This window comes from Petaurus breviceps, unplaced genomic scaffold (genome assembly GCF_028583685.1).
Source record: "Petaurus breviceps papuanus isolate PSGF00001 unplaced genomic scaffold, PetGlider_PUasm1.0 126, whole genome shotgun sequence".
Classification (NCBI taxonomy): Eukaryota; Metazoa; Chordata; class Mammalia; order Diprotodontia; family Petauridae; genus Petaurus; species Petaurus breviceps.
Window position 1 is genome coordinate 5,394,499 of NW_027185655.1, and position 15,180 is coordinate 5,409,678.

A 15,180-nucleotide genomic window follows, 5' to 3' on the forward strand; every position below is an offset into this window, starting at 1 on the left:
CCCTCTCTCTCTATGGAAATTAAGTCCAATGTTTGCTAACTAAGATCCTTTTGGGACTCTTGGTCTCCTTGTTGTGACAATTCATTTACAATGGATAAACTTCTATATACAATTGTTACAATTGGTATTGATGTCCTTTCTGCTATCCATTTTTCCACGTTTGATTTCTTATTTAAATAGTTTAAACTTTAGATGTTTTAATTGTGCATAAATTCCAAAAGGAAGATAAAAATCTTCATCATCATCATCATTATCACTTAACTTGAAAATTAATTCTGATCTTAGCCTTGATGAGCCACCTGACTGTAGAGAAAGGACATTAAGGTATAACTCACATCAATAACAAATCTTTTCTTGTCTGTTTATATACAATCTATTTCATTTTCTTGTAATGTTATTTGGTGCTAACCATATGCAAAGGCTACAAATTATTTTCTCAGAAAATTATTAATTACATAGATATGTGAGGTTTTTGTGTTATTTATAAGTCTTTGGTTTCTTTTCATCATTTCTTCCTGAATGATGCCTTTATGTATATTTCTCATAACCCTCAATTTTTCGCACCTTTGTCAGAGAAGTCAGCTACTATCATAGTATATATGTGTGTGAGATATATATACATATATATATATATATATATATATATACATAGGATCTTATCAAGTTCTTAGTTGGATTTCTCAATTTCTTCATCCTCAGACACTCATATTAATATTAAACTACAATTATTTCATGGTAGCCTTTTTGTGAGTACTAATCATTAGTGTGTAATCCCAAAAGATCTCATAAAATAATCTTTCTTGTTACCTTTGAGTGTTCCCATAAAACACCTTCCTAATTCCCCTCTTGGTCTCTCCAGGGAGAATTTGTGATTTAGCTGAAATAACCTTATTCCTTCTGATTAAGTTTACAGCAAAAATGCCAAGATTGCTATGATTTACTTCCTCCATCAATATGTTCCCAAATTAGTCATTGAATAAGGAGCTCACATTTAGATTACAAATAACCTGACTCCAGTTTATCATCACTCAACTGTGTGATTCTTCACATGCACTGCCAACTTTCTCTTGCTCTCCTGTTACTTTCAAAAGTGAAATTGGGCCACACTGTACTGAAGGACACTTAATATTTTTCTTCATTTCATGGCACCTCAATTCATGTGCAGTAATAATTGGTTTATCAATGGTTCAGTACAGGGAAACATGGAGTGCAGAAGAAAATATAGCTGTATCAAGGAGATATGTATACAATAAGAATGGGAGTCAGAGGGGATGATGGAAGCAGGTGAGGATTACTGGGATCTTTGGTGGAACTGAGCACTTTGATGGGATCCCTAGATAGATTGGCCAACAAAGTCAATACAGTCTGGTGGTTTTTTGGAGGATACTTATCTGAAGTAAGCAGAATCAGGCCTTGGAGGGATGGAATGAAGAACCTGGAGCTAGGGATGGGTGTTGATTCATGCTGGGAATGTGGGGTGGAGAGGGTGTCAGGTTTTGAGGAGACTTCTGGGAAAATGGTATCTAGTTGATATTCAAATTCCCTGATGCTAGGAAGAGGCCTTTGGGCTGTTAGTATTGGTCTCATTCCAACAAAGTGAGTCAGGTATTTTAAACTTCTTTATTTATTGGGTAAAGGAGACTAATGGGTTCATTAAATATGGGCTGTCATCCCTCCCTTCCCCAAAAAATACCCTCACCAAATGGCCAGCCTACCAATCATGAATCTTGTTGTACTTAGGTTGATCCTTAGAAAAATGCCATGCCATGACTTAACCCAAGCAGGTAGGAGCCTCAGTCTTCCCTCAGGGAAAGCCTGGCCAATGAAAAAGAATTCTGATAATGGAATATTTGTTAATCATATTGGAGAAGAGAAAGAGCCTGTTGTTTTTTCTTAATAGCAGCCTGAGGTGAAATCAGTTTTCCTGCTTGATTAATCATAGTTTAGAGTTAGTGCTGATAGCTTGTAAACACATTTGTTAGAACAACATGAAAATAGTAGTAGTAGCTACAGTCAAAGACAGGGTCCCCTCCCCATTTGTTGAATTTGTGGGAGTATCACACATTACATGGTTGTTTTCATTTATATCTAGATTATGCTTTACATTATTTTTAAAAATCTTTAACATATGGTAATATAGTTTGAGATGTGGTAGTGCCAAGTGCCCCTCTTCCTACTTGTTTTTTCTCCATTGATAGTGCCCCAAATGAATATTATTATTATTGCTTTAATTTTATAATAGGTTGCTCCTTCCTTCCTTCCCTCCTCCCTTCCATTTAAGAGGTAAGAAAGGAATAAAATGAGAGGAGATATGGAGACATAGGATAGGGTGATTTGCCTCATATTAAAGAGACAAGAGAAAACTGTTACAATGGAGGGGAAGAATGGGAAAGCAAAAGGGAATGGGTCAACCTTACTCTCATTGAATTTAGCTTAAGGAGGGAATAACATACACACCAAATTGAGTATTTTACCCTCCAGGAAAGTAGAGGGAGAGGGAAAGAGGGGGATGATAGAAGGGAGGGCAGATTGGGGGGAGGGTAGTTAGAAGCACACACTTTTGAAAAGGCATAGGATCAAAGTAGAAAGTAGAATAAGTGGGGGATGGGATAGGATGGAGGGAAATATAATCATTTTTTCACAATATATCTACTATGGTAATGTTTTATGTAACTACATATGTATAACCTATATTGAATTGCTTTTCCTCCCAGTAGGGGTGGGTGATGAAGGAAGAAGGGAAAGAATCTAGAACTCAACATTTTAAAATCAAATGTTTTATATATATATATATATATGTGTGTGTGTGTGTGTGTGTGTGTGTACATATATACATGCATATATATATATATATGTATTACATGCAACTGGGAAATAATATATACAGACACTAGGGTATAGAAATCCATCTTGCCTTGACTAAAAAGTCAAAGGGGTAATGGGGGAGGATATATGAGAGAGAAGATTGGGGGAAGGGGTATTCAGTAGGATTGCTATTTTGGGGGTGGGGGTAGGGGAAAGATGGGGAGACAACTTGTAAGTCAACATCTTGTTGAAATGAATGTTGAAAACTAAAAATAAACAAATTAAACAAAAAGAAAATTAAAAAGAAAAGTCTTTCAATGATTCTCAGTTACAAATAATACCCACTGTTGGTTTTAGATAAATGCAATTTATTGTTTTAAGGAAAGATCCTTGAAATATTTATATATATATATATATATATTCTTTTAAAAAAAAGCTAAATGAATGCTATATTTTGCCAAATATCACTGTCTATTGATATAATCATCTCATTTTACTAATTTCCTATTAGGGAATGGGAACTGAAGCTATGATTTCATTAGCATAGGGACCTCTCAGAAGAAGAAACTTCCCCCACCAATAAAAGTTGGCATCTTCTCTTTAGTTTGTAATCCTAGAGAATTGCCTAGAACTGCTACCATATCCAATCCCACTGATTGTATAATTTTGTTTAAAGGGGGGATTGGGAAGTAACTGCTTTAAAATATTATTTATTGGCATTTTTTCATTTTTACCTGATGATAAAGAATAGTTGTTTACCTAGACAGTATGTGGGAGCGACAACATTTTCTCTACTACAATTAAGCTAGTTTATGTCCCCTAAGAGAAATACAATCACCCACTAATGTAATTGGTTTAAGGACTTGAGGACTGAGTGCACCAGGAGTCAGATCTTCCTCAGATCTGATATACCCTTTGAACCAGACATGTCACCATAGAAAATGAGAAAGTTAGGCTGAACCAGTCCTCTTGGTAATCAAACCTTCTTTTGTTAAATATTATATGAGAAGCAGTATGTATGGTGGATAGGGAGCTGGTCTCCATACCAAGAAGATGTCAGTATAGATTCTGCCTCTGACATATAATTATTGTGTGACCTGGGGCAAGTCACATTACATCTAAGTGCTCTAGGCAATTCTCTAGGATTAAAAATTGAAGAAAAGATGCCAACTCTCATTGGTAGGGGAAGTTTCCTCATCAGCTATCAAATTGATCTTCCTAAAGCATGGGCATTAACAAGTCATCCTCTCCTCCCCCTACAAATAAACTCCAATGGCTTCCTATCAACTCTGAAGTTAAATATAAAACTTTCTGCTTGGCATTCAAAAGCCTTTAAAACTTTTACCCTTCTTTCTTTACATGTCTATACATTTTACACTTTACACACCTCCATGTACTCTGTCACATTGGCCTCCTTTCTCTTCTTTACAAAAGATACTTGTATCTCCTGCTTCTGTATATTTTCATTGACTGTCTCCTGTGCCTGGAATTCTCTGCCCCTCATCTCTACCTATTTGCTTCCTTGAAGTTCCAGCTAAAATTCTACTTTTTACAAGAAACCTCTCCTGATCTCCTTTAATTCTAGTGTGTTCTGTCTATTAATTATCTCCAGTTTTTCCTGTATAGAATCTGATACAAACTGAGACTACATTTTCACCTTTCTTTGTATCCCAAGTGTTAGCACAGTACCTGACACACTGTAGGTATTTAATATATGTTTGTTGTCTTGATATTATCTTGTACTTTTTTTTCACTGATTTAAGTTATATGATGAATACTGGCATTATTATCATGTATGCTAGAGCCCCTGTGACAAATTCAGAAACTTTTAGTAATATAGATTGAGCTAATTAAATCACACGCTAGGCAAATGTTTAAGTTTCATCTGAGAAAATCTCTACTTATTCAGATGATTTTCAAATTGGTTGCATTTGGAAAGAAAATGCATTGCAAGGAAAATAATAAATACTGGTTGAATGAGAGGCAGACAGTGAGCCTAACACGAAATAGTATTTACTTTGCCTGTCCATGTTACTGCCTTTCATTCTGTTATTCATGCAATTCATTCTGTTTATGATTTTTTCCCCTAATGTTTAAGTGTCTTTATATTCTTAAGTGCAGCCCCGGCCATGGTCACACAGTCTTGCTTTCTAATGTGCCTTGTTTAGCCCACCAGCATGTCTCAGTATAGTGGCTACAGGTCAAACTTCCTAAAGTAATGACCATTGATCTGACCTGACACCAAGAAGAGTGCTATGTGATTAGACCAGCTGTGAAACACTAAGGAGAGGTCATAATGAAGGGGAAAATTCCTATAGATCTAGATTTGGAAGGAATAGCAGAAATCATCAGGCTAATCCCTTCATTTTGCTTGTTTGCTTTTTGGTTACCATTGCTATCATCCAAAGTGAATCTTTACATTTTAAGAATATTACTTTTAAGCAACATAGTTTTGAACTCTCCTTTCTATTTTTTTAAAGCAATTGGGGTTAAGTAACTTGCTCAAGGTTACATGGCCAGGTGTTACTGGGTGGGTGCTAAGTGTCTGAGCCTGGATTTGATCCCAGGTCATCTCGACTCTGGGGCCAGTGCTCTTACTTGCTGTGCTACCTAGCCGCCCCTTGATCTCTTTTTTCTAATCCATTCTGCAATTTTCTGTTTGATTACTGAACTTATCCCATTTGCAATCATGGTTGTGATTATAATTAAATTCAATTTCATTTTATTTTCTGCTTCAGATTATATCCCTCTCCTCATTTGCTCCCATGCCCATTGAGAAGGCAAGAAATACAGAATTCATTACATATATGAACTCATGCAAAAGAAATTTTAACATTAGTCAAAGAAAAAAGGGATAGAAAAAAAATCAGCTTCAGTCTGTACACTAAGTCCATCAATACTTTCTTTAGAGGTGTATCAATTCATATAAGTCTTCCCAGGTCTCTTCTGAAACCATCCCATGTATCATTTGTTGTTATTTAAAAATTTTTTATATATTCATTTTTATTTAATACTTTATTTTCCCCCAATAACATATTTTTTTTAAATATCCATTTAAAAAATTTTCTGAGTACCAAATTCTCTAGCTCTCTCCCCTCCTTTCTCATTGAGAAGGTAAGCAATCTAATATAGGTTTTACACTCTGAATCATTTCTTATAGCATAATATTGCTCCATCACTTTCAAATGGCATGACTTTTTCATCCATTCCCCAATTGGTGGGTAGCCCCTCATTTTCCAATTCTTGACCAACATAAAAAGAGCTGTCATAATTTTTTTTATACATGTAGGAACTTTTTATATTCCTTTGATCTTTTTGGGATTAGGTTAGGGTAGTGGTATTGCTGGGTTTGCCCTTTGGTTTTTACATATCTGGGTAGTTTTACTTCATAGTTTCTTGAAATATGATGTCTAGGTGTGTGTGTGTGTGTGTGTGTGTGTGTGTGTGTGTGTGTGTGTCTTTCAGGTAGCCCAATGATTCTTAAATTATCTCTCCTTGATCAATTTTCCATGTCACTCTTTTCTACGAGATATTTCACATTTTCTTTCATTTTTTCAGTCTTTTGAGCTTGTTTTATTGTTTCTTGATGTCTCATGGAGTCATTAGCTTCCACTTGGCAACTACAATTTTATTTCCTTCTGTATTTTTTGTGCTGATTTTACCAAGCTATTAATTCTCCTTTCACAATTTTCTTGCATTATTTCAATTTCTTTTCCCAACTCTTCTAGAAATTCATTTTGGCTTCTGTCCAAGCTACTTTCTTGGAAGCTTTGCTTTTTGATATTTTCAAGTCATTATGTTCTTCTGTGTTTCTGCCTTGAACTTCCCCTCCTTTACAGGAGTTTTTATGGTCAGCATTGTACTTGTTCTCATTTTTTTCTGGCCTATTTATTTACTTTGAACTTTATGTTAGAGTTGGGCTCTGGTCACCTCTGTGGAGTGTCTGGCCTGAGCATCTGTATTTTTGTCCTTCTGCTTTCACAGCTCCATCTGCTACCCTGCAAATCTCTGGTGCTTCTGAAATACATGATCCAGAAAGAAACTTGTTCATTGCTCTCCTGGTCTATGCTCTACTAATTTCTGACCTGGTTTGGGACTATTGACTTATTGTGGTTGAGTTTCTCTAGACTATTGCTGTACTTTGTCACTGCATACTGAGAGACTCAGAAAATTCAGAGCAAATGAACTGCCAGTTGCCCCTGGGTTTTGGTTATTTGGTCATATTATTGATTTGGAGCTAGGAGCTACTTTAGAGATCCTCTCATTTGACAAAGTCAGAGATAGTCAAAATAATTTTCCCAAGATCATACAATGGCCAAGTTAAAAACTTGGATTTGAATTTAGATAATTTAACTCTACAGCCAATGCTTTTATTCTCAGTGCCCTGATGCTTTCTTTTCCATCTTCATTGTGTTTAATCACTCTTCCTCCAAGAAGCATTCCCTAATTTTGGAAGAAGAAAATGATGAGGTTAGTGTAGTCCTTGGTAAAATTCTACTTTCTTGAGTGACAATGATACAATATTATTTTTTTTTTTACTTTCAATAATACACTTCCATCTTTTTAAGACTGGATATTCAATGGTATCCTTTCTTGTTAACAATAAATTAACATCAGAAAATTCACTTTATGGTTGTGGTAGGAGGGTTTAGGAGGTTTTGCTAAAAGATGTTTGTTAGGGGGAAAAGTATTAATTAAAAATTCAATAGAAAATGTGGAGGCAAAGTTTCAGACTTTTGCTGGTTTTTTCCATAAATTGGTGTATTGATAGAAAGTTAAATGTAGACATGTTCTGGAGGTTTCTATTAATACTTTACAGAAATTTGATCACTCTATTGATTTACTCCTTTAGGTTAAAATTGAACACGTATGTATTAAGTGCCTACCGTTGCAAGGCAACTGGGTAGAGTAGATAGAGTGCTGAACCTGAAGTCAGGAAGAGTCATCTTCATGAGTTCAAATCTGGCTTCAGACACTTTCTAGCTGTGGGACCCTGGTCTAGTCACTTAACCCTGTTTGTCTTAGTTTACTCATCTGTACAATAAGCTGGAGAAGGAAATGACAAACTAGTATTTTTGCCAAGAAAATCCCAAATGGTGTCACAAAGAGTCAAACGCAACTGGAAAACGACAAACAACAACCATATGCAAGGTGCTGGCGATATAAAGGCCAAAACAAAAAAGTAGTCTCTACCCTCAAGAAGCTGACATTCTATCAGGACAATGTAGGTTTATAAAAATACATACAAAAGAAAAACAAAAAAGTAATCTGATAGGTGAATGTACTGGCACTGTGAGAATCAGGAAATACTTTATGCTGAAGATGAACTGTGTTCTGAAAGAGAATAGAGATTTTAAGAAGTGGAGATGAGGAGTGCATTCCAAATACTGGGAACAGAAAGTATAAAGGCATGGAGATAGAGAAAATTCAGATGAAAGAGAGAAGGGACTGAACTTAGGGTGGCAGCTGTTAAAACTGAAAGGAAGACATATATGAGAGATATTGTAGAGATAGAAATGATAAGATTTGGTAACTGATTGGATGAGTGGAGTGAGTGTGTGAAGAGAACAGAATGACTGAGCAGGTTCTAGCTTGGTGTGCTCCTGTAGGAGAAGCCGGGGAATTCTGGAGCCCTGGGGTTCTGTGGGGGAGCTGTGGCATCAACAACCATCTCCCCCAGTTGAATATAATCATCAGTGTTTTCGACCTTGTATGCCTAGCTGACCCATTTAGGAAGTGATCTTGCATAAAATTTGGTGCCATAATGAAATCTGTGTGCATTAATCCCATCTCTACTTCCCCCTCTCCTCTGCTTCATCTCTGATTCACTTACCCTTGGAAGTTTCTTGTTCCCTATAAAATCTTGTCTATTTTGCTATCTGTGTCTTTATAATTGGTTTTATCTCCAGATTAAAAAAAGCTATTTTTATTGTATCATGAACACATGAGAACTTGACATGAGGGACCACTATGTGAAGGACAAAGGGGAACATTGAAAGTATATTGAAAAGTATTCTCTCTGTCTGTCTGTCTCTCTCTCATCTCTCATCTCTCTCAACACAGAGAGGGGCTTCATGCAGAAGAAGTATATGTATAAAGTATTGAAGTCCCCTTCTTTGATGAATTGTTTTTTATGTTGACACAAAGTATGATCTTTATAATGCATCACAATAACACATGTTCTGTCTCCTGTTTCTTTTATCAGAAGTTAAGAAGAAAGCTAAGTTTATCACTCCAGTGCCAGGCGGTGTGGGGCCTATGACTGTGGCCATGCTTCTGAAGAATACTCTTCTGGCAGCCAAGAAAATAATTTTCTAGACAACTCCTGGTACACGGCACCAAAATAAAATTGATATCATGTGGCTTATTTATCAGTCAAGAGTCAAAAACTCTATATTTTACTACAAAGCTATTTATTTCTACATTATATTTATTACCATGTGTGGAATAGATCTGAATTGGGCAGCTCACAAAATCTTATGCATTCTCTGCTAATGGATTATTCTATTAATTTTAGTTTATTTTTTTTAAAGCAGTGATTTCTCTTGCCTTATGGATAATACTAGTTCGCTAAAAGGATTAAGGTACAGGATGATGAAACAATAAAGGCCTTACAGTAGGTGACAGGTTTCTGAGAATATTCACAGCCATGTCCTTAAAGGAATCTTGGATGATTTCACCACGTGCATGGGTAGACACCTAGTCCACGGAGAGCCTTCAAGGGAGAGTTTTGCTCTGCTGAATCAGATGCTTTCTTTTATAGCCAACAGTCAACACAATAGGATCTTGTTTTCTGTCTCTTGTGTAACTATTGAGATGTGGTCTTCTATGGAATATCATGTATAAAAGAAAGCCTGATTGTTCCCTTCTCATGCCTACATTGGAGAGGATATGCTGTCAAAATATGTGTAGCTAATTAAAGATTTTGTAGAAATGGAAAAAGGGAATATGAGTCAGTTATTATTGATATTTTCTTGATCACTTTTTGGGGAAGGGGAACGGTAATGATTTCCCACTTAGCATTTGGTACCATTTTGCATTTCAAATATTGTGAAGAATGATCCCTCAACACCTTAAAAATGGTAGCTGCAGTAACTCAGGCTTCCTCTGTCTGTTATACCTTGCCTCTTCACCCCTGTCCAAACATGAACCAGGTTGCCTCAATGGGTAACATACTCCTCACTAGAGGTCTTGAAATTAAAGAATGATGGTGTTTATGTCATCAATCATGGTTCTAGACGTCATCTAGCTCAACTTGCTTTTTTAGATGAGGAAGACAAGATGTCAAGAGCAAGACAGAAAAAAACCAAGTACCCACTGTATGCTAGGCACTGTAACAAATGCATTAGAAATATTATCTTGGGGTGCCTAGGTGAAGCAGTGAATAGAGCACCGGCCCTGGAGTCAGGAGGACCTGAGTTCAAATCCAGCCTCACTTAACACTTACTAGCCATGTGACCTTGGGCAAGTCACTTAAACCCAGTTGCCCTGCCCCCTCCCCCCAAAAAAGCAAAAAAAATATATTTTAACCCTCATTTAACCCTCACAACAACCCTGGAAGATAGATGGTATTATTAACCCCATTTTACAATTGGGGAAACTAAGGCAGGCAGAGTTAAATTACTTGCCCAGAGTCACATGGCTAGGAAGTTTCTGAGGCTGGATTTGAACTCAGGTTTTCTTAGCTCCAAATGTTGTGTTCTTGCTGCCATTCCATGTAGCATATGTAGAAGGGAATTGTTTTTGATGTGGGTTGGACCTTTTCTGAAGTTCCTTTCAAATATGAGATTTTGTTATTCTGTAAGGAAGTAACTCACCAATATTTGGGTCATTGTGGTTATATTTAGACTTGTTTCTCAAATCCATATTACTGGTCATTGTTCTTATGGTGCCATTTTGCCTAGTTTCTGACAATAACCCAGAGAAGATTTAGAACAAGTATATTTCAAGTTTTGCCCTGGTTGGGGATGTCTAGAAGTTAGAAGACTGTACCCTGGTAGGAAACCCTTCTTCTCCTCTGTATGGACAAGACTTGTGCTCACATCTTTATTAACTGATTTGATCTCGGCTCTAAAGGATGGATAGAATTTGGATAATCTCAGAGGAAGAGCATTCCAGGGGGTGTGGGGGGTGGAGGCAAGAATGAACTTGATATGTTTGTAGGACAGTGAGAAAACCAGCCTGACTGACTGGATTGGAGAATGTATGGGCATTATTGGGAAATAGCATTGGATGGGTAGGGTGGGGTTGGATTACAGAGGGCCCTGGAAGCCAGACAGTTTCAACTTTAATCCATTGACAACCCAAGGAGACACTTACTATATGTCTTGAGCACAATAAGGCTGTGATTAAAATGATGTTCCAGGAAAACTAAGAAGGAAGCATTTTATAAGACAGATTAAAGCAATTGAAAGTAGAGGCAGGGAAGTCGGCTAGGAGGCTGCCAAAATCTCAACTTAAGGTGAGGATTTGGGCTATAGTAGTGCTCCTATAAATAGAATGAATGAAAACATAAAAGAGAAACTTCATCATCCTCTTATAGTACCTTCTATATTCCAGATACTGTATGAATTGCTTTACAAATATCTCCTTTGATCTCTCAACAACCCTGGGAGGTAGATACTATTATTATCTCCATTTTACAAATAAGGAAACTGTAGCTTGCCCAAGATCACACAACTAATGAGTTTCTAGGGCCTTGAACTCAAGTCTTCCTGACTCACAGTCCAGCTCTCCATCTATTGCATCAACTAGCTGTCTGTAACATTAAAAAGAATAAATTGATATTTTCTTGAACAAGAAATTTCACCACTCTGGGTCTGTTTCTACATCTGAAAAAAAGTGGGGAATTAGATTACATTATCCCTATTATCTCTTCTGTCACTAAAATTCAATAATGAGTCCAGTTTGGAAATGTGTTGTTTGAAGGAATGACAAAAAATCATATCAATAGGCATAGGTCCTGGGAAATGGAGGGGAAGATATTTGTTCCAGTGGATAGAGTCACAAAGACTCATCTTCTTGAGTTCAAATCTGATGCTAGCCACTTACTAGCTATGTGACCTTGGACAAGTCACTTAACTGAGTTTACCTCAGTTTTTCCATCTGTAAAATAGTCTGGAGAAGGAAATGGCAAACCACTCCAGTATCTTTGTCAAGTAAACCCTAAACAGGGGTCACACAGAGATGGCCATGACTGAAATAACTGAACAACAACACAACTGGAAAGCAGATGGGAAGTCAAGTGTGGAGATGGTAGGTCTAAGAGTATTCAGTGGGTCTCTTCCTCTGCCAGTGAATGTTTTATATCCATAGGATTATTGCTTCCGTATATGAGAGTGGATGATTGTGCTGAAGGTGTTAGTGTAGCAAAAGCTAAGGATTGACTTGAAAAACTTTTACATTAGGTGTTTGAAAAAGAAAGAGCATAAAGAAGAAGGGAATATAGTTAAGGGATGATTAGAAGAATAAGGAGGAGAATAAGTATAATGTGATAGCACAGAAATCAAGGGAAGGATTTCCAGATCCAAGGAATGATTACCTGGAGCTTGAACTAGGGTGGGGTGATTGGAGTTTTGCTCCAGGCTACTGATGTTTCTTTCTTAAGGGTTCTCTGGTCTGTCAACCCTGCACCTTGCGGTGCTCCATTATATGACCCCTGCACTCACAGTGTAAACATCTCTGTTCCTTTAGTCAGCCCTAAATTGTCACCCACAAGGAACCCACCAGCATCGTGTCCCTCTTCCAAGGTCTAGTGGTCACCGGGACAGCATCCCAAAATCAAGGGCAGTTGAATGGCCCACTGGATGGAGTATTAGGCCTGGAGTCAGGAAGACATGAATTCATAATTCATCCTTAGACACTCATTAACTGTGTGATCCCAGGTAAGTCACTTAACTGCTATCAGGCTGCTTCCCCAACTAGAAAATGGGAGATAATAACAATATCTACCTCTCAGGGTTGTTATGAAGATCAAATGAGATAATATTTGTAAAGCACTTAGCACAATATCCAGTGCCATCGTAGGCACTATATAAATGCTTCTTCTTTTCCCCACCTTCCCCTTCAAAGACGACAACCTCTCCCACTGTTACATTGCAACGTGCTGCCTCTTTTTTAAGAGTTCAGGCATTCAATGATCATTGGGTTTGGGAACAAAGGCTGTATGGGGGAGACCAGGTTATGTCTCCCCTATGGTGATTTCAGCTGACCAACAGACTTCACAATCAGTAACCATCACAAATGCCTGTAGTAGTGCAATCAAAATGAACATTGGCCTATGTAGCCCAAGCAGGCATCCCAAGCCCTTCATGCACCCAGCTGATCTACCTTGGTCAATCCATCATAATCCCTCTTCTGGTGGTTTCTTCAAGCAACTGCCTGCTGGTGTCCCCATTTCTGTCCTCCACATTTCTCTCATTCAATTTGCAGTATTTTCTGTGAACATGTACTGGCTATTTATAGTTTTATGAAGTGTTGCAGAAAGATCAAGATTGACGAAAGATGGAATATGGGCTAGAAAGAGATCAGGCTGACCTTTGAGAGAATTGTTTCACCAGAGCAGTGTGGAGAAGCAGGTGGAGAGAGTCATGATATGGTAGAGGGTTCATGAAGGAATGGGGACATTTGGTGTTCAAAGAGTCTTGTAGCAAAAGCAAGAAGGAAATTCAGTGGTATCTATAAGAGACAGCAGTCAAACAAAAAGATTTTTTAAAAAGAAACTGATATCAAATTTATTCTTTAGAAACATTCTTTTAAAAGAGTTAATTTGTTAAATTAATAAACACTTACTTAAAGAAATGATCCACACATATTTGATTAAATAAATGAACAAATCCTTACCTTCCTTGTGCCAGAAACAATGGGAGGACATGATCCACCATTGAGGAGATTACAGTCTACTTGGGAGATGGGGGGGGGTACAAAGAATAAATAAGTGTATGTAAGGAATTCAGGGCCATGAAAGAGAATAGAAAGGAAAAAGGAAGGGACTTTTATAAAGAGGGGTCATCAAAAACATTGGAAAGGAAAGGGGTGAGAGATTTGGCAAGCAAGAGGAATCAATGAAACTTGAATGAGACAACCAAGGCATCACAGTATCCCAAGTTGCCAATCATCAAATGCAGAAGGCAGCAAAATTGATACCAGATAGCTCTGCATCCTGTCTTGCTCCTTCCCATGGGCCATCATTCCCAGAAAGGATCTCAGATGTCCTATGGTCTGCACCACCACTGATATCACCTCTTGTTGATTTCAGGACATGTCTCATGCTGCTTATTCTAGATATTATCATCACAAAGCTCACCTTCAAATTCCCAAAGTGCTCCTTATGGCTCCCTGCTACCATAGGATCCAGGGTCAGAATGTACTGGTTAAACTCAATCAATCAATAAACATTTATAAAATACCTAGGATGAATCAAACACTGTACTAAGAGAGAAAGGAACATTAGCTTCAAAGACTAATCTAGTTAGCTGCCTTAGGTCTATTTCTGTTTTGTATTTCTTGAGCCCTGTTAGATAGATGCTTATAATAAAAACTCACATTTCTAAAGTTTACAAAGCATTTCCCCCACAACGGCACTGTAAGATGAATGGCAAAGTAGCATCATATTCATTTTATAAGGTAGATGAAGAAACTTAATAGCAGAAACATGTGACTTACCTAAAGTCCAACAATTTGAAAGTATCAGAGTTCAAATTTGAACCCAAGCCTCCTAGTCTACATTGTACATGAATATATGATAACTTATTACTTGATAAGAGCCTTGGTCCTTGTTTAATAGGGGTACTTAGGTAGCCCAGGAGATGGAGCACTGGGCTTGGAATCAGGAAGACTCATCTTCATGAGTTCAAATATAGCCTCAGACTCACATTAGTTGTATGACCCTGGGTAAGTCACTTAACCCCATTTACCTCAGTTCCTAATCTGTAAAATGAGCTGGAGAAGGAAATGGCAAACTTCTCCAGTATCTTTACTGAGAAAATATCAAAGTACAGTCACAGAGAGACAGACATGGCTAAAAATGATTGAACAACAATAACAACCTTGTTCATTGTCAGGAAGTATTTATTAATCACCTATTAGGTGCCAGCTCTAAAGATTCAAAGAAAAGCAGAGACAGATTTTGCTCACAGGGAGCTCTCATTTCAATGTAGGAAACAACATGTAAAAAACTATATACAAAGATACATGTGTATGGACAAGATATAGAGATGGATGGATGGATGGATGGATGGATGGATGGAGACAGACAGGCAGAAAGATAGAGAGACAGACAGACAGATAAACAGAGAGACAGACAGAGAGATAGAGAGGTAAATAGATAGATAGATAGATAGATAGATAGATAGATAGATAGATAGATAGATAGAT

At 37.3% G+C, this 15,180-nt stretch overlaps 1 protein-coding gene across 3 annotated transcripts in view; it reads left to right on the forward strand.

The window, feature by feature from the left end:
- The window catches only part of MTHFD2L (methylenetetrahydrofolate dehydrogenase (NADP+ dependent) 2 like), a 123,041-nt gene extending 113,294 nt beyond the window's left edge, over positions 1-9,747 (forward strand). For all 3 annotated transcript variants that reach the window (XM_069091732.1, XM_069091735.1, XM_069091730.1), the window contains one exon: positions 9,011-9,747. In XM_069091732.1, coding sequence (XP_068947833.1) covers positions 9,011-9,123 — 113 coding nt within the window. In that variant the 3' untranslated portion in view covers positions 9,124-9,747. The remainder of the gene's footprint in view (positions 1-9,010) is intronic.
- Positions 9,748-15,180: the final 5,433 nt, after the last annotated feature.